This window comes from Eretmochelys imbricata, chromosome 1, assembly GCF_965152235.1.
Source record: "Eretmochelys imbricata isolate rEreImb1 chromosome 1, rEreImb1.hap1, whole genome shotgun sequence".
In the NCBI taxonomy this organism is placed as follows: Eukaryota; Metazoa; Chordata; order Testudines; family Cheloniidae; genus Eretmochelys; species Eretmochelys imbricata.
In genome coordinates, this window is record NC_135572.1 from 274500791 (window position 1) to 274521654 (window position 20864).

At 40.7% G+C, this 20864-nt stretch overlaps 1 protein-coding gene across 16 annotated transcripts in view; it reads left to right on the plus strand.

The window, feature by feature from the left end:
• Nucleotides 1–20864, plus strand: part of ANKS1B (ankyrin repeat and sterile alpha motif domain containing 1B) — a 754695-nt gene that overhangs the window by 722634 nt on the left and 11197 nt on the right. For all 16 annotated transcript variants that reach the window (XM_077807668.1, XM_077807665.1, XM_077807666.1 and 13 more), the window contains 2 exons: nucleotides 1249–1335; nucleotides 6733–6870. In XM_077807668.1, the coding sequence (XP_077663794.1) occupies nucleotides 1249–1335; nucleotides 6733–6870 (225 nt within the window). The remainder of the gene's footprint in view (nucleotides 1–1248; nucleotides 1336–6732; nucleotides 6871–20864) is intronic.

Below are 20864 nucleotides of genomic sequence, written 5' to 3' on the forward strand. Positions count from 1 at the left end.
GATGATTAAATCTGTGTTGTCATGTTTATGAATATTTTGTCTGGAACTGGGTATATTGCTTGCTATTCTGATAGCTGGATATACAGAAGCTTTCATAAATTCACTGTCACGCATTCTGTGAACTGTCACTGAATTTTATGAAGAAGCTCATATTTGACATCTTTTTCACACACACACTCCATAGGCATCAGTACTCTGTTTTCCATGCTCAAGAGAAAAGCGGATGGAATTAGTACCTTAATGCAGATTTTGCTACATTCTCTGAAATTTCCATTTACTCTTTCCTTTTTTTAAAAAAAGGAACGTTTTTAGCCCTTCTGGTTACAAGAATCTTTATCCAGTATAGATTGTCTTGTTCAGTCTGCCACCATTAATAAGAGAGATGCAACCACACATGCGCACACACACACAAAATATATATAGGTGTTAACTATGGAACTTGATTAGCACAGACATAATTGCAGAATCTGGTTGGCTATTTGGTTTTGAATTACATGTTGTCACAAATGTCTAATTCTGTTTGAGTCCTGAGGGAGCAGGATCCAATTAGAAGAGCTGATCATTGGCCCTCTCCTTCAAGCTCATGATTATTTTGCTGTCTACTGTTAACTCTACTTTTTTCTCAGGCACATTATTTCCAGATACAGCAGCTATTCCATAGTTTAGATCTGTGCTTATGATCTTATGTATATGATACTCCATAAATATTGGATTTCATCTTACTTAGTTGCTCTAATAATCTGTCTAGGTTACTTTGCAGTTTGGATCTCTCTCACTGTTTAATCTCTCTGATTTTGGTGTTATCTCCATATTTGATTGCAGTTGAATCTGTTTTCCTGTCCAAAAGATAGATCACTGATCCCACTTCATATTTTTCCCCATTTGTAGAGCTCACAATGAATGAGTACTCTCTGAACCATATTTACCAACCAACTACTAATTCATACTACAATAGTTTTATATGGTAGAGTTTTGGCCCTACTTGTATTTCACCTTACTAAAGTGCAGATGTATCCATTGCATTCCTTTTCTCTAGCAAATCAATATGTGTGTTGTAGGCTGTGTTAGCAGCTGTTTCACAAGCGCAAAGCATAATAAAGAGAAAGAGACAAATATTTAAATTAAATTTTGTTTTAATTTAATTCACATATATTTTTCCATCAGGAGAAAAAGAAGAAAAAAATTGAACAGGCTACACTCACCAGTGCAGAACAAACTATTCTAACAGCTGTCTCATTTTTATTTCAGAAGTCTACAGAGCAAATGAAGAAAGTCCCTACTATTGTTCTATCAGTCTCTTACAAGGGAGTCAAATTTATTGATGCAACAAATAAGGTATGTGTAATTTTTGGTCATAAGATTTTATTCCTCATTATGCTAGATAGCTTATCTAGTAAAAGCCAGATGGGGATCAGCGCTTCAATTTCAAGTCCTCTGCCCTCTTTTTTTTTTTTTTCTCTCTCCTACCCTGAACAGACAAAGTACCTCTCTCGCACTCCAGAAGCCCACTCTTGTGGACAAATAGAGCAGTTCTGGAGGGAACTGTGCCCAGTCTTCCCTCATCAAAGGGAAGCTCATCACAAGAAGGGTTTGGCAGGATGCCCCTCCTCACCTGGACAAAATCCCCCAACCTATTTTCCTTTTACAGTACATTATGTGGAAAAGTATGTGTTCCTTGCTTTTCAAAACACAAAATATCCCATATGGGGGCTTTCCCCACCCTCCTGTAAGTGTAGTAAAATTGTGTGATTTTATTCAAGACCCAGCGCAGCAAAGGTCAAGAGGTATGAGACTGGTATAATCACCTTCCAGCTTCCAACCATTTTAAGGGAGTGTTATAGGTTGTGCCTGCCCTTTAGTGCCCCCTTCTGGCCAAGTGTGGGTCTGCGGAGGTGTGCCTCAGTTTCGCCTTAACTTAGACTCACTTAAAAAGTCAACACAGGCAAGATATACAGAACTTGCCCCCTTTGGGGGTATAATTTAGTGTTCCAGCCTGAAGTCTTTCAAAAAGAAAACTCAGCTTGGCTCAGTTCTGCCTCCCTGATGGTCTGGAGTTTGGCTTCTCCTGCTGTGTTCCCCCCATTGACTCAGGAGCCTCTTTACTCCTTGCAGGCATCTGCCAAATACTTTAATCTGTCTCCCCTTTCCTGAGACCCAGGTACCTTCCCTTAGGCTCAACTGGACAGCAGATAATCAGTGCAGGTCACTGGACCCTGCGCCCTTTCTTGCAGGGGCCAGTCACCCCGTGACAGGGGGTTTACAGGTATTTGCACTCTGTCTTCCTGAACTGCAGCAGCCTCTTCACAATCACTATGAGTCTCCTAATTTCTTCATTCTACTGTGTACCAGGGCACCTGGTGTTTGTTTAGGGTTCTTTTCTCCTATTAGATTTGCAATGTTATAAACCACAGCACAGATAGAAAGATAGAAGAACATAGTGCTGGAAAGTATGATGATTTCTTGCTCAGCTAAAATAAAATTTGCAAACTTCCTGGGGGGGTATAAAATGTACTATTTTATAAAGGACTCTTTCTTCTCTTGAACTCTAAGATGTCAAGAAAACACTAATTATATCAATTCATGTGAATGACAAAACATTTTTGTTGTTGCTTAGTTTCGTATGTGTGACTGCCTATCTGACCAGGTTGCTAGGGTTTATGACTGTTTTGCATTGCTAAGCAGCCTGGCTACAGTGAAGAACTGGCCCATATACTATCCCGTTATCCCTCAACCTTGCCATTGCCAATCACTTTATGTAGGTATTGAATTAGAAGTGGGTCTTCAGAGAGGATTTGAATGTTGACAAAATAGTGGTCTTGTGGACCAATTCAAGAAGGCTGTTTCATAGATTCTAAAGCCAGAACGGACCATTGTGATCATTTAGTCTGACCTCCTGCATAACATAGGCCAGAGAACTTCCCCCAAATAATTCCTAGAGCAGATCTTCACTTTCAGAAAAACAACCAATTGTGATATAAAAATTGCTTGCATAGAGGGGTGTGCGAAAAGACCAGAGCTAGTTATGCAAGAAATAAATTTATAGCATGTCAAGGTTGGCATCACTGGCAGAGAAGAGGGCCCAAGCATTTCTTTCAATTCTTTAAAAGCGGCAAAGAGTCCTGTGGCACCTTATAGGTGGGTAACGAAAGCTTATGCTCCAATACGTCTGTTAGTCTATAACGTGCCACAGGACTCTTTACCACTTTTACAGATCCAGACTAACACAGCTACCCCTCTGATACTTTCAATTCTTTGTTTTCCATCAGGGTCAAAACTGATTTTTCACCTCTCCCTCCTTTCTTTTGGAGGAAGTTGGCAAATTTTATGTTTGTAAGCCTTCTACACTGAACTCTTACATGGTAGAGTGCAATAATTTTTCTGTTTTGGCTAGAAAGATAAGTAGTGCCTCAGTCCTATCCAGTTTCTCAAACAGTAGAATATCTTCTCACACTTATGAAATCTGGACTGCATTTCCCTGCTGTAAAAGTCCATGTAGCAACCTGCCACTCTCCTATGGCCATTGCTTCCATCTCTGCCCATCTGTGTGCTCTATCCATTTCCCACAAATAAGTGTGTGGTTCCTCAATGCTAGCGCTAACCTGGTTTGCCTCCAGATAAGCCTGCAGCTGATGGCTCCTACTATTTATCAATAAATTATAGAATATTTAGTGGCCATAACAGCTACTAGTCATGTACATGAAAACCCAGCTCTCACGGTTGTTCCTCATTTACACTATGTCATCAGAATAAGTTGTACAAGATTCTTCCCAGAGTCGTGTCTGATTCCCACTTAAATCAAACCAATATCTTTCCTTTATTCTTTCCAGTTCCTCTTAACATGCCTGGTAGAGCCAAATTCCTTAACTTGGATATTCAAATGTTAGAGTTGTTTCTTTGACAGGACTAAATGTTTTCATAAATCACATTTGCGGGCTTAGCTATTTCAGACTAAAGACTATGTAAATGAATAAAACTTTGTACTCTGTGTTGTTATGACAAGGCAGGGGTTTAGATAGCAGAAGGACTCACAACTCATTACACCAGAGCTATATCAATGGCTATTTGGCATTTGAGTCATACTTTGACTCAGCACACTGTTGAGGCCTGATGCAATGCTAGTTTAGAAAGAGCAGTGTTTAGCTTTCTTTATAGTTGATCACATCTCGTTCCCTACTTTCTGTAGGATTTGTGCTGCTAGGTCATCTCCCAAGAATGGGGGGTCAGCTGAGACAATTCAGGGAGGAGAAGGGAAGGTTGCTTTCCAGTAACTAGAGCTCTCTAAAGGTATTCCTTAGCAGAGCCATGCTCAGCTTCCTTTCTTCGTTGCCTTTTCAGAGCTTGCTGAGAATTTTTGTAGCCCAGGAACTAAATGATATTTTGTAGATGGGACCTTTCATACCGCCTTAGAATCTTTGACCAGTGCCATAGGTGTGCACCTCAGAACAGCAAACTGGTTTATAATGGTTTCAATGCCTACACAGTAAGGGTATGGTTCTGCTGTGGCAGTGTCCCAAGGGAACTCTAGGTCATTGCAGGCAACTCCTTATGGAGGGAGAGGACTTTGTACAAAAACTAGATAAAGTGAAACTCAGCTGTTTGGTTTGGACCATGGAAATTCATGGACTTTCTTTCTTTCTTTCCAAAAATCTCAGTATACATAAATGGCAAAACCCATGAGATTTCAAGTTAAAATGCTGCAAAAGACTCTCCTGAGTTTCAACTAGTTTCAAAACACAAAGCTCTAAACCAGTGCAGGTTTACTCAGTGCTGAGTCCAGGGTCACTTGAGAGCTTCACAAAGGTTAGCAAAACTTTCAGTGAACTGAACCTGTTTTCAAGCATATAGCACACTTGAAACCAGATGAGTATTATGTGGCTCCTTGTTTGGGGGTAAATATTTCACATAGTTTTAATATCTTTTGAGCAATAATCCCTTTTCATCTGTAATGCAACATTGGTAACACATCATGATCATATGGTAATGTATTACAGTTTTATTTGTAGGAAGCTAAAACCTTGCTTTTTAGTATTTTAATTCTGATAAAAATCTTTGTGTACGCCAACAGTTCTCAAACTGAGAACAAAAGAAATATAAAGAAAACCATGTTATTGTGTTTTGCCTAAAGCAACATAAAATCAAATGAACAATAAATATAATTAAGTATGAAGATTTTCACAAATGGGTGTCCATTAAGGCATAATAATTGTTTATTGTCATTTGGTATGAGTAATACATTATACAGAAATAGAAATCAAATAATATGCTACAACAGTTTAAGATTAAGAGGATTATTTTGTGTCTTCAGTTACAATTTCCTTATTTTGGATTTTTGCATAATTTGAATATTAAAAAGTGTTGGAATGCTGCCCTTTTATCCAGAGTTTACTCACTCATTATTTCCTCAATTAGATATTAATAGGCCTTTCAGAAAACTTGCCAAGTATGCAAGTATATCTTGGCAGGTTAGAAGAAGACAGAGGAGAGTGATTCAAATGACCGAGTTACATATAATCTCCCCTCCAAAAAAAGAGAGATCCTCAAAGAATGCTTTTAATTTGCACAGATGTTACTGACACAACATTTAGCCATAGATCTCACTGACTGTGACATTAGACATCATATATGTTATGATAATACTGTATGCTTAGTGCCAAAAAACAGTGAGTAGCAGCACTATAGTATTTTGATCAAGTAGAGCTGTCACACTGCAGACAGGAATATTCTATGTTTGTGGAAATACAGTAGCCACATTGAATAAGGCTATGATTTAGGAAAGCACTTACCCATGTGGTGAAGACCATCCTTATTCGTTGACTCACTTTGAGCATGTGCCTTTGCTGAAATCGAGGCTTAAATCTATGACCATAATTCAGCCTCCTCTTTGGCTTCCTGGGTCCTCTGGCCTAAACAAGGTAAATATACAGCAGTATTTTTACATAGGTAAACATTTATTATTTTCTCCAAAGCTTTAGTCAAAGTCGTCTTTTTGTACATCAGGCAGACATGTCTTGTCTTTGCCTCAGTACCATTCTGTAGTTTAATTTGGCCATTACATAAGTGTCCTGGCAGTAAATTGAGATATATTGCCACAGCTTTCCAAAGTAATCCTTTTCCTGAAACCCCTTCAACAGCTCCATGCTTATACATTGATGATTATTGTTCATTCTGTTTGAGGTGGAAGAGTCAGATTGAATTTCTTCAAACTGTGCATGCAAAGATCCAGAGAATGCACCTGCACTGTCCTACCTTTTCCCATTTACCTGTGGGCTGCAGTGGTACTGATTGTTAGAACAGAAACAGCAGCATCAATGGGCATAGAAGTAGAAAATAAATAGTCTATTATAGTTATTCTCTCAGCTGTGTCCCATGAAAGATGCCTCTCTGTCACAGGATACCATGTAAACTGTACAGTGCTCTCATTTGAAAAGCAACACAGAACTGGAGGAAAACTCCAGGATTTTGCAGTTTCCTGTAGGATTCACTATTGATGACAGATAATATTTTGGATACTGTTGGAGGGTCCAGAATTCAATGGTCTGCGTAAGAAGCTGAACATGTGGTGTTTTAATCACATTGTAATTAAAAGACATAGTACCTTTGAAATATTTTAGTACAGAGGATGACTATAGCCTTAAAATGCTAAAATCAGATTAAGTTATTATGTAAGGGGCATCTACACTTAATTCCTGTGTTGACTGAAAAATAGTGATACTTTAGTTCTTTTTTTAACAGAATATTATTGCTGAACATGAAATCCGCAACATTTCCTGTGCTGCACAAGACCCTGAAGACCTCTCAACGTTTGCATACATCACTAAAGACTTGAAGACTAATCACCACTACTGCCATGTATTTACTGCATTTGATGTGGTCAGTTTACAGAAACTGTTTCATTTGACAATTTCCTTTATAAATCATTTTCATTAAAAATTATCAGCATAAAATTAGTAATAGTAAATGTTACATATATTGAAAAGGCTTAGAAAGAGCCAGCTAGGTGATGAAATGACACCACTGCAGGATTACAAAGCATTTCTCTAAGATATTAGCTCATTTCCCCTCACTCCTCTGTGGAATAATTTTTTGTCTACAACAAATTTGTTCTTGTTTCTCAGCTGTTGATTGTAACTATCAGGTTTGGCACACAGCTTTCTCCAAAGCTATATAATACATACAGTTCCTTTAACTGGCTGCTATGGTAGTGGCTCATAAAAGTTCTTTACAAAAAGTTTGGTCACCCCTTCTGAAATCTCAGGGCACTACAAAGAAGTAAAAATCAAAATACTTTCAAACTCTGATCTATTTCCATGAAAACAACAACATATTGCACAATTGGACTGATGTACTTTATGCTTTTTGGGCTTATCCAACAAGCAGTTGAATAATTTGGCTCGATCCAGGAACGCACATAAGCTTAACTTGAAGCATGTGAGTAGTCCCATTGAAGCCAATGGCACTGCAAATCCTGGAAATGAATGCAGGACTGAGCAAATGGTGTTGACAGGAGGGCTTTGGCTTCCTTGGCCCTGGGGTGCTGTTCCAGGAAGGAGAACTGCTGGAGGGAGATGGTCTAATGTGTGCATCTTCACACACTGACTCACCAACCTAGTGAGGAGGGCTTTAAACTAGGTTCAAAATGGGGAAGTAACAAAAGCTCACATATAGGTATTAAAAAAGACTACCTTAACAGAGGGCTAAATGTTGGGCGGGAAAAGGAAAATTACAATAGGGACATAGGAGCATCAATAGGATATCAGTGGCATATCTTAGGTATCTGTACACAAATACAAGGAAAATGGGGAATAAACAGGAAGAACTGGAAGTATTAGTCCATAAGATAAATTATGACTTAATGGCATCACAGACATTTGGTGGGATAAATCTCATGACTGGAATATTTGTATAGAGGGCTATAGTTTGTTAAGCAAGGACAGGCGGTGAAAAAGGAAGGAAGTGTTGCATTATTGTAGCAAAGTGAGACTCACGGTGGAGCTCCTCCTGCTGGTCATCTGGGAATTAGCTCTTTTTCCAGTGTACAGAGCGCCCTCTGCAGGCCGATGTCTCGCCTGCCACTGGCCCTGTGTGCATCCTGGATCCCAGTGCCCTTTACCTCAGGGTTCTGCCCTCTGCAGTATCCCTGCTCTGGGTCTCCCCTCCCAGGAGAACACCCACCCCTTTAAGCCTACCTTGCCTCAGTGGCTACTGCCAGTCATCATCTAGCCACCACTCACTGGGGCAGACTGCCGTGTAATGGCCACTCATCATTGGCAAAGAGGTAGGACCTGCTGCCTTTGCCTATCCTCGGGCTGCCCCTCCGCAGCCCCACTACCTTTTGGCTTTAAACAAGGCCTGCAGCCTGGGGGTTTACCAGGCTGGAGCTCCCCTGCTCCCTTTGCCCTTCTCTAGCACTGCTCCGCTTCCGGTACCTTGCTCCCAGGCAGCTAGCTCTTCCCACTCCAGAGCTAGAGTGAGTCTCCTTCAGCTCCTGGCCCTCAGCTCTCTTATCAGGGCCAACTGGGCTGGCCATAGCTGTGGTCAGCCACTCCCTTAGCTGCTCTTTTTCCCTGTTCTGCTGGAGTGGGGCAGGCGCCCCCCTACAATTATACATTAAGAATAGACACACTTGTTCTGAGATTCAGAAGGAGGTGAGAGGCAGAGCAGCTGAAAGTCTCTGGGTTGAAGATAAAAGAGGAAAAACAGGACTGACATCGTGGTACGGGTCTTCAGACAACCAAATCAGGAGGAGGAGGTGGGTGATTCATTTCTATAACAAATAACAGAAATATCTAAAACAGAAGACCTGGTATTAATGGGAGACTTTGACTACACAGAATCTGTTAAAAAAGTAACGTAGTAAAACACAAAATGTCCAGTAAGTAAGTTCTTGGACTGTAGTGAGGACAACCTTTTGTTTCAGAAGGTGGAGGAGGTAACTGGAGAACAGCCATTTTAGATTTGATGCTAACTGACAGGGAGGAATTGGTTGTTAATCCTAAAGTGGAAGGCAATTTGGGTGAAAATGATCATGAAATGCTAGATTTCATGATTCTAAGGAAATGAAGGAGTGACAGCAGCAGAATAAGGTCAATGGACTTCAAAAAGGCAGACTCAGAGAACTGGTAGGTTAGGTCCCATGGGAAGGAAATATAAGGGGAAAAGAATTCAGGAGAGCTGGCAGTTTCAAAGAGACAATATTAACGGCGCAACAGCAAACTATCCCAGGGTGAAGGAGAGATGATAAGGCTAGTTAAGAGGCTGATATGGCTCCATCAGGAGTTCTTTAATGACTTGAAAATCAAAAAGGAATCCTATAAAAAGTGTAAACAAGGACAAATTGCTACAGATGAGTACAAAAGAATAGCATAAACATACAGGGACAGCATCAGAAAGGCTAAGGCACAAAATGAATTAACCTCGAAAGGGACATAAAAGCCAAGAAGAAGAGATTCTATAATTAGTAGCAAAAGAAAGATGAAGGAAAGTGTAGGTTCTCTATTTAGCAGGGAAGGAAAACTAATAATGGACGACATCAAGAGGGCTAAGGTATTTAATGCCTATTTTCCTTCAGTCTTTACTAAAAGGGTTAAAGGTGACCAGATACTTAACACAATTAATATTAACAATAAGGGGGGCAGTAACACAAGCCAAAATAGGGATAGAACATTAAAGAATGTTCAGATAAATTACCTGTTTTGATGGCAATAGGACCTGATGAAAATAACCCTAGCATAATTAAGAACTTAGCTGAAGCAATCTCGGAACCGTTAGCAAATATCTTCAAGAATTCATGGAGGATGGGTGAGGTCCCAGAGGACTGAAGAAGGGCAAACATAGTATCTGTCTTTAAAAGGGGGAACAAAGATAACCCAGGGAATTATAGACCAGTCAGCCAGACTTCAATACCTGGAAAGGTACTGGAACAAATTATTAAACCATAAATTTGTAAGCACCTAGAGGTTAATAGGGTTATAAGTAGTAGCCAACATGGATTTGTCAAGAACAAATTATGTCAAACTAGCCTAATTTCCTCCTTTGACAGGATTACTGGCCTAGTAGATGGAGGGGAACCTGTAGATGTGATATATCTTGATATTTTTGTAAGCCTTTTGATACAGTCCCACACGACAGTCTAATAAGAAAACCAGGAAAATGTAGTCTAGAATAGATTAAATTACTATAAAATGGGTGCAAAACTGGTTGAAAGACCATATTCAAAGAGTAATTAGCTGTCAAAGTTGGGGGGGGTGTATCTAGTGGGGTCCTGCGGGAATCTTTCCTGGGTCCCATACTGGGTCAATATTTTCATTAACAACTTTGATTATGGAGTGGTGAGTATGATTATAATATTTGCAGATGACACAAGATGAGTGGGCCTGCTAGGACTTTGGAGGACAGGATTAGAATTCAAAACAAATTGGTGAATTGGTCTGAAATCAATAATATGAAATTCAGCAAAGACAAGTGCAAAATACTGCACTTAGGGGTGAAAAAATCAAATGCACAACTATAAAATGCGAAATAAGTGGCTAGATAGTACTACTGCTGAAAAGGATCTGGGAGTTGTAGTAGATAACAAATTGAATAAGAGTCAACAATGTGATGCAGTTGCTAAAAAGGCTAATATAATTCAGGGGTATATTAATAGAAGTGTTGTACATAAATCACCAGAGGTCATTGTCCCACTCCACTTGGCACAAGTGGAGAACTGTGTCCGGTTTTGTGTACCATCCTTGAGAAAAGATGTTGATAAATTGGAGAGAGTCCAGACCTACAAAAATGATAAAAAGTTTAGAAAACTTGACCTCTGAGAGAAGGTTAAAAAAAAAACTGGGCATGTTTAATCTTGAAAAAAAGAAGACCCAGGGAGAGGAGGTAAAAGTCTTCCGATACGTTAAGGTCTGTTATAAAGAGGGTGATCAATTGTTCCCTAAAGAGATGACCAGAAGTAATGTCCTTACGCTACTTCAAGAATGATTTAGGTTAGATAAATATTAGGACAAACTTTCTAACAGTAGCCATACATAAGCACTGGAATAGGCTGCGAAGGAAGGTTGTGGAATTCCGGTCGTTGGAGGTTTTTAAGAACAGGTTAGACAAAGACCTGCCAAGGATGCTGTAGATAGACTTGGTCCTGCCTCAGTGCAAGAGACTGGACTAGATGACCTTTGAGGTCCCTTCCAGCCCTACATTTCTATGATTGTGTGTGTTTAAGAGTTTTCCTGTATTGGGCCAGAGTGCTCAAAAATAAGTCGCTTGATCTTGCAATATTCTAAAAGTTATATGCTTAGATTTTTACAGTGTGTTCAATTAATTACACACTAGAAAAGCTGAGGGTATAAAACTTTCTTTGCTAATATATGCAATGACATGAAAATGTTTGTATCACATGTTTACATTTACTTTGATAAAATATATTCTATATTTAAAGAGATCACATAGATAGCTGAACTACAAGGCTATACACCTCTCAAGAGATCTGAGGACACCATGGTAACTAGCTACCACAGTGAATCTCAAGTGGTTTGTAAACTCATCAGAAAAAAATGGTTACTAACTTTTCCGTATCTGTTGTTCTTAGAGATGTGTTGCACATGTCCATTCCAATGTAGGTGTGTGCGTGCCCCAAGCACAGTAGCCAGAATTTTTTTCCGTCAGTGGTACCCATGGGAGTGGCTCTGGCACCCTCTGGTGCCACACACTCATAGCGCTGGTATAAAGGGTCCAGCCGACCCCACACCTCCTTGGTTCCTTCTTTCCGGCCAATTCCAATAAATAGGGGTAGGAGTGCTGGAATGGACATGTGCAACGCATCTTGAAAAACAGTTACAGAAAGGTTTGTAACTGTTTTTTCTTCAAGTGATTGCACATGTCCATTCCAATGTAGGTGACTCCCAAGCAGTTACAAAGGAGGTGGGATCGGAGTTCATGGACGTGCTGATTGTAAAACAGCTTGAGCAAAACTGGCATTGTCCCTAGCCTGTTGAGTAATGGCGTGATGACTAGAGAACATATGCACTGATGACCAAGTCACCGCTCTGCAAATGTCCTGAGTAGGACTTAAGCCAGGAATGCTGATGATGCCTGCGCTCTCATGGAGTGGGTAATCAGGATAGCTGGTGGCAGAACACCTGCCTGCTCATAACACGGATGAATGAATAATATGATCCACAACAAAAGTCTCTGAGCTGAGATAGGTAGACCTTTCATCCTTTCAGCAATCGCTATGAAGAGTTGGGTAGATCTATAGAATGGTTTTGACCTCTTTAAGGAACACTTGGGCACATCTAATGTCCAGTGTGAAGATGTTCCTCCCTAATCTCATGTGACTTTGGGTAGAAAACAGGTAGGAAGATTGCCTGATTACTGGGAAACTGGGAAACCACCTTCGGGAGGAAGCTGGGGTGAAGACGCAGCTGTACCTTATCCTTAAAATAAACTGTGCATGGAGATCTGACGTGAGGGCGTAGATCTCCAAGACCTTTCTGGCCGCAGTAATGGCCATTAAGAAAGTCACCTTCCATGAAAGGTATGACAAGGGACACATTGCCAATGGCTCATATATTTTGATAAGACCAGGTTTAAGTCCCACGGAAGGACGGGTTCTCATATTTGGGATATAGTCTTTCCAGGTCCTTGAGGAAATGAATGGATATCTGGTATGAAAAAACAGACCAGCTTACCACCAGGGGGGTGGAACACCGAAATCGCTGCAAGGTGGACCTTAATTGAGGGAATCGCTAGAAACCTCGCTGTTTCAGGCAAGGCAAATAGTCAAGAATGTCCTGCAGAGACAACTGCATGGACAAGACTCCACTCTGGGAAGCCCATATGGAGAACTGTTTCCATTCTGAGAGGTACGTAGCCCTGGTGGAGGGCTTCCTGCTCCCTCAGACCACCTGGCAAACCTGCTCCAAGCAAGCCAGCTCTCTGGGATTTAGCCATGGAGCTTTCCAGGCCATCGGGTGGAGGGAGCTGAGGTTCAGGTGGACCAAACGACCGTGGTCCTGGGAGATCAGATTTGGATATAGAGGGAGCGGAATCGGAGTAGCCACAGAAAGGCCTAACAGTGTGGTGAACCAGTGCTTCAGGGGCACGCTGGGGCTATGAGAATGACCCGTGCCCGATCCCTCTTGATTTTTAGCAGAACATCGTGCACTAGTGGGATGGGGGGAAAGCATAGAACAGGTGATCTGTCCATGGGAGCAAGAAGGCATCTGGGGGCAAACCCGGACTGTGGCCTCGCAGGGAGCAAAACTGGTGACGCTTTCTGTTGTGCGTAGTTGCAATCAGATCTATCTGGGGAGTCCCCTATCACGGGAAAACATCCCTCGTGATGTCCAAGCAAAGTGACCACTTGTGGTGATTGGAGTAAGACCTGCTGAGGCAATATGCCATTTCATTCTTCCCTCCAGGAAGGTGAATTGAGTGAGCTATTCAGAAGTCCAGTAAGAGGATAGCTTCCTTACACGGGGAAAGAGCGAGACCCTCCCTGCCTTTTGAGGTAGAACATGGCTGCAGTGTTGTTCATAAGCACCAGCCCAAAATGGAATGCTTTTCACAAATCTCTGCCATTGATTTGTTGCGAGAGCTCTTCTGGAGATCACAGGCTTTGAGTCTTGAGGAGCCCTAGGTGAGCTCCCTAGCCTAGCGCTGATGCGTCTAAGACCAGGGATATTGACGGATGGGGCTGTGAGAAGGGAATGCTCACGCAAACCACCAGTGTGTCCAGCCACCAACTGAGAGAGGCAAGAACCAGGGAAGGAATCATGAGGACCAAGTCCAGATGGTGGCGATTTGGCAAGTACACTGAAGCCAGCCATGTCTGAAGGGGCCTGAGGTGTAACTTTGCAAGCTGCACCACATATGTGCAAGGCCATGTGACCCAACAGCCTCAGACAAGAGTGGGCTGTTGTAATGAATGAGCTGGACTCCTTTACTACCTCCACTTGTATGCCCAACTTTTTGGCCACCCTATTCAGCAGCTCCTGGTGGGCCTTGTAGTCGTCCTGTGAAAGCAACACGCCCGTTCTCGACACAGCCTTGTCAGGAGAAGAGGAGGAGGAGGAGGCCGGCACCGGCTGAGGGCACTCCTGCACTGACTGACTCTCGTGATGCCAGCTCCTGGTACTCGGTACCAGAGTCCAGATTGGACTCTGCCCAAAGGGGCGGCAGAGCCCTTCCCTTCCTTCAGAGGCCATTGAATAGGAGCACCTTGACTGCGGTCCCTGCACTGCGGGAAACGCCCACGGGTTCCAAAAAGGCCACTGCATGTGTACTAGCCCCTGCCAAGGAGGCCAAGTACCCGATGGCATTTCCTGGCTCCGGTTCACCACTGGAGCGTGCCAACTCGAGGAGTGTCGGAGTTGACTCCTGAGTAAAAATTGCACAAATATGTAAAATCCTCAGAGTATATTGTGCATGTGTTCTTGAAACACATTGCCCATGAATATAGATCCGTTAGATACATCAGAAACAATTCAGCTATGTCTGAACGTACCGCTGTAGCTGTTAAGACAGGCAGTGTTGCTAAATGGTAAAATAGAAAGGTTTAATTATTTTAAATAGCTGTTCAAGGCATTTAGAAGAAATTTTAGTTTTCATTAAATGTTTGTATTGATTAATTTCTTAATGCTTGAGATTTGATCTGAATAGGGACTAGAAAGAAAATTAAATTTATATTTAAAAATATTAGACCTTGGTCAACAAGATGTGTTATTAATTAAAGAGGGTGGAATTAATAAAAAGTGAACCAGCTAGAACTGCCCTGATTGAATCAATATGGATTATTAATTTCCCCAATCCTTTGAAAAGCTCATACTAGCTCCAGTGTACTGTCTCTTGTCAATAAGGCTTAACCACAAACATGTAGAGTTTCAGGTATAGTAGATATAATTCAGTTTTTCTCTGCCTTCCAAGTAGAGACTAGAGAGTCAGGATAATTCCAGTATCTTCCTTACCATGGGGGTAGTACTAAATGCCATAAGCTCTTATAATAGCTATTTTAAGATGTACAGATAGACTTTCATGTCTGGCTGTTTTAACATAGTATTCTCCTGCTGTTTCTAATTCTCACCAGGGTGCCGCCTGTTCAAATATTCTCTCTGTGTTTTATTTTTTTCCTCAGGATGTAACATTTCTGATGCAAGCATAAGTGCCATCAAAAAAAAAGCTAAATAAGCACAACATAAACATACAGTAGATTGAGATCACTTTTTCTATTTAAAGTACAGTACTTGTTTGTTCCTATGGTAGCTTGATCTTGCAAGCAGGTTTTTGCCCATAGAAACAATACAGTCCTGGGCTACATACCACATATATGAATAACTGCAGAAGGTGTTCTTATATTCAGCATATTACAATAGCTCTTTCCAGCAAATCCAACTGTGTCAGTAGAAAAATGGGAATTTGTATTTATTTTTATTTCTAACAATATATTTTGACAACTACAAAATAAATATTATAGAGACACAATACTTTAAAATCAATAACTTTTTCTCCTCTTTTAACTTGCAAAAAAGGCTTCATCTAATTTCACATTTTCCTGGGGAGGAGAAATCAAATTTAATGTAAGGAGAGGTAAACTACAAGGTTTGTTGATATTTAGTATTCAGGGGAGACTATGTGCAGCTTAGCACACTCACATACAGAGTAATGTTTCTGCATGAAAATACCCAAAACATCAGACTTTGAGAATATTGTACACAGGTAGGACCTGATTCATCAGTACAACAAAGGTTGCTTTGCACTGTCCAGTAGCACAAAGCAGCCCTAAACCTGGTTTCACTTGCCACTGAAGCATTTCCTGCTCCACAGAGGATCCTCCAACAATAAAAAGTCACCATGGCAGATCCTATGCCAAACTCCAGTTCACCACAGGACACAGGCCCTTAATTCAGCTGGTCCGTGGCTCCTGGTGATAGAAAGCAGCCAGCACAGATCAGAACAGCTTTCAGCCTGCTCTAATTCATGCCAGACCAGACCAAAGCCTGCCCAACATAAAGCCACCTTCTCCTTCTTTTGCATCCCTCTAGACTTGCACTGAACACTCTTCGGCTGGATCAGAGAATTGGGACCTAGGTATATCCATATCATATGGAAAAGCAAGAGGAATGTTAAAGGTGATCTTCAAAAGGAAAAACTGGGCTTGTTCTGTTTTATTGCTTCATTATGATGGATAAAGACAGCCTGAAAAATGTATTAAAAAAAAAAAGTTTCCTGATTGCCTTCATATTAGAAATTCTGGGCTCGTCTGCCCCTGAAGATTCTATCGTGGCTGAGAACTAGGCAAATTTTGAAATCCCAAGAGACAAGAAACTGAAAGTTAGCAGTTGAGCAGGGAAGGGATTTTTAGTCAATTATTTAAAACTCCACTGTACTTTTGTTGGTTTTGCCAACACTTATTTTAACTCCCATATTTGGGACACTGGCTGGCCTTATTAACCTGCCCCTTTCTACTGAGATGTGTTAGCTCACAGTAAGCTTTTAGAGGGGCACACACATCCAGAAAAGCTTATCTAGTAAAACCAGGCAGCATTCCACCACAGCAGTGAAGACCAGACTTGACAATCCTGAGCTGTAAGAAAAAGAATTGGGGGAAAAAATCTTTATGAAACAGAAGGAACGCTTCAGGTCCTCCTTATACACCCCCCCCCCAAAAAAAGAGGAGGGGGCCAAAAATCTTTATTTTTAACAAATTCTTTGCACATCACCATTAATGGAAAATCTATAAAAACTAAAGATCACATGTATGATCTACTCTTACTTTAAATATCCTAGAAGCTTTAGTATAGCCTCATAAAAACGTTAATAACACAGTGAAGATACAACAATAATATATGTAGTGCTGTCAAGGTTCCTCCCCCACTCTGAACTCTAGGGTACAGATGTGGGGACCTGCATGAAAAACCTCCTAAGCTTATCTTTACCAGCTTAGGTCAAAACTTCCCCAAGGTACAAAGTATTCCACCCGTTGTCCTTGGAATGGCCGCTACCACCACCAAACTAATACTGGTTACTGGGGAAGAGCTGTTTGGACGCGTCTTTCCCCCCAAAATACTTCCCAAAACCTTGCACCCCACTTCCTGGACAAGGTTTGGTAAAAAGCCTCACCAATTTGCCTAGGTGACTACAGACCCAGACCCTTGGATCTTAAGAACAATGAACAATCCTCCCAACACTTGCACCCCCCCTTTCCTGGGAAATGTTGGATAAAAAGCCTCACCAATTTGCATAGGTGACCACAGACCCAAACCCTTGGATCTGAGAACAATGAAAAAGCATTCAGTTTTTTACAAGAAGACTTTTAATAGAAAATAGAAGTAAATAGAAATAAAGAAATCCCCCCTGTAAAATCAGGATGGTAGATATCTTACAGGGTAATTAGATTAAAAAACATAGAGAACCCCTCTAGGCAAAACCTTAAGTTACAAAAAAGATACACAGACAGAAATAGTTATTCTATTCAGCACAATTCTTTTCTCAGCCATTTAAAGAAATCATAATCTAACACATACCTAGCTAGATTACTTACTAAAAGTTCTAAGACTCCATTCCTGGTCTATCCCTGGCAAAGACCAGCATACAGACAGACACAGACCCTTTGTTTCTCTCCCTCCTCCCAGCTTTTGAAAGTATCTTGTCTCCTCATTGGTCATTTTGGTCAGGTGCCAGCGAGGTTACCTTTAGCTTCTTAACCCTTTACAGGTGAGAGGAGCTTTCCCCTGGCCAGGAGGGATTTCAAAGGGGTTTACCCTTCCCTTTATATTTATGACAAGTGCCATATGTAAACCTGTGAAACTTTCACACAATAAAAAGCACTTAATGTAATAAAACTAGGGCTGTCAATTAATCACAGTTAACTCACGCAACTAACACAAAAAAATTAATCGCGATTAATGGCACTTTTAATCGCACTGTTAAACAATGGAATACCAATTGAAATTTATTAAATATTTTTGGTTGTTTTTCTACATTTTCAAATGTATTGATTTCAGTTACAACACAGAATACAAAGTGTACAGTGCTCACTTTATATTATTTTTATTACAAATATTTGCAGTGTAAAAATGATAAACAAAGAAATAGTATTTTTCAGTTCATCTCATATAAGTACTGAAGTGCAATCTCTTTATTGTGAAAGTGCAATTTACAAATGTAGATTTTTTTTTGGTTACATAATTTCACTCAAAAAACCAAAACAATGTAAAATTTCAGAGCCTACAAGTCCACTCAGTCCCACTTCTTGTTCAGCCAATTGCTAAGACAAACAAGTTTGTTTACATTTACGGAACATAACGCTGCGTGCTTCTGATTTACGTCACCTGAAAGTGAGAACAGGCATTTGCATGGCACTTTTGTAGCCGGCATTGCAAGGTATTTGCGTGCTAGATATGCTAAACATTCGTATGCCCCTTCATGCTTCAGCCACCATTCCAGAGGACATGCTTCCATGCTGCTGATGCTTGTTTTAAAAAAAAACCCACCTTAATTAGATTTGTGACTGAACTCCTTGTGGGAGAATTGTATGTCTCCTGCTCTGTTTTACCCACATTCTGCCATTTATTTCATGGTACAGCAATCTCAGATGATGATCCAGCACATGTTGTTCATTTTAAGAACACTTACACTGCAGATTTGATAAAACACAAAGAACGTACCAATGTGAGATTTGTAAAGATAGCTACAGCACTCGACCCAAGGTTTAAGAATCTGAAGTGACTTCCAAAATCTGAGAGGGACAAACTGTGGAGCATGCTTTCAGAAGTCTTAAAAAGAGCAACACTCTGATGTGGAAACTACAGAACCCAAACCACCAAAAAAGAAAATCAGTGATGGCATCTGATTCAGATGATGAAAATGAATATGCATTGGTCTGCACTGCTTTGGATTGTTATCGAGCAGAACCCCTTATCAGCATGGACATATGTCCTCTGGAAGGTGGTTGAAGCATGAAAGGACATATGAATCTTTAGCGCATCTGGCACGTAAATATCTTGCATCACCGTCTACAACAGTGCCATGCAAACACCTGTTGTCACTTTCAGGTGACATTGTAAACAAGACGTGGGCAGCATTATCTCCTGCAAATGTAAAGAAACTTGTTTGTCTGAGCAATTGGCTGAACAAGAAGTAGGACTGAATGGACTTGTAGGGTCTAAAGTTTTACATGGTTTTATTTTTGAGTGCAGTTTTTTTATACATAATTCTACATTTTTAAGTTCAACTTTCATGATAGAGAGATTGAACTACATTATTTGTATTAGGCGAATTGAAAAATACTATTTATGTTGTTTTTACTGTGCAAATATTTGTAATAAAAATAATATAAAGTGAGTACTGTACACTTTGTATTCTGTGTTGTAATTGAAATCAATATATTTGAAAATGTAGAAAACATCCAAAAATATTTAAATAAATGATATTCTATTATTCTTTAACAGTGCGATTAAACGCAATTAATTTTTTTAATCGCTTGACAGTCCTAAATAAAACAAATATAAAATAGTAATAGAACAATCAGAATACAAGTGACAGGAGACTATTGGGTCAGGCTGGCATGCTGAAGCATGTATACATTACAACTTGAACTTTAAAAAAAGAAAAACAAGACAATCCACCTCTTCTGAATTTCTTTGTGATGTCCTGGACATACCCTGGCAGGATTAACTTACTTACTTTCCTCCTCGACCATCCTTGGGCGAAGGGTAGGCCACCAGCCATTGCAGGAGTCCAAGTATCACATGGGTCCAACAGCTTTGCTTCCTTTCCAGGGAGCCTGAAAGGGGCTGTGGGGACAGAAGGCCTCCACAGATATTGGGGGATCCACTGATTTTTCAGTGCTGAACCTCCTTGGTCATGCCACTGGGAGCAAACCTGTGTCCTCCACAAACACCCCAAGTGGAAACTCTGCAAGGGAACCTTGTGGCATTTCCACTCCCCTACTCAGGTGTAGCACATGTAAGGCACCCATACTGGGCAACTTCAATTCAGTATTCCCATTCCAGTATTGAATACATACTGTAAATGAGAAATCCCCAAAACTAACCCAGTTTGTATCTAGATTTTTTTTTGCAGTTGAGTTTTCCTGTTTTAAAGATCACCAGAAGCCTGAAGACTCTTAATTCCACTGCATCCTTGCCTCGTTTCAAGGTGCTTTCTAATTTAATACATCATGTCTGACTCCTTTCCCACTTACAGACATAATATTCTTTAATGCAATATGGTCCATTCTCTCTACTAGGATATATTTGAACATATTTACTAGGCACACCTATGTTCACATGTGACTACTGCATGTCAAGTGCCTCTGTGGATTATTCAGGTTCTGGGCATGACTGTTGTCCCACTATATAATGTGCTAAAGAGGGAAATGATTCGCAGCATCCCTTGAACTATTTTTAACTACTACTGGAGGTAGGGTCCCAGACTACCTGGACATTTCTTCTGTCGCCGCACGGCACATTCTATGTTCCCATCTGCTCTGTCATCTCATAATTATCCAGTGCAGACTGTGTCCCGATGACCTTGTATGCCATGCTGTAAAGTGCACTATCACAATACTGCTGGACTTACTTTTCCAGGACCATTATTCTACCCAGTCCTGTCAACTTATTCCTTATCAATATATAATCTTCACTACAATTAATCCAATCTTGTGGGGCAGTGCACTGTCATGTTACTACAGCAGTGCAGGATGTGTCTCTAAAGTGTTAATCTTGTGACATTAGCATAGGCGCTCCGTTGGGAGTCATAAAATGTGTCATTCTATACATTTGTGGCAAATATGACCGATGGGTTTCTCAATTTGTCACCTGTGTTCAGCTGGATTCACACTAGATTGGCATAATGATCCCTTTAGGCCTTAA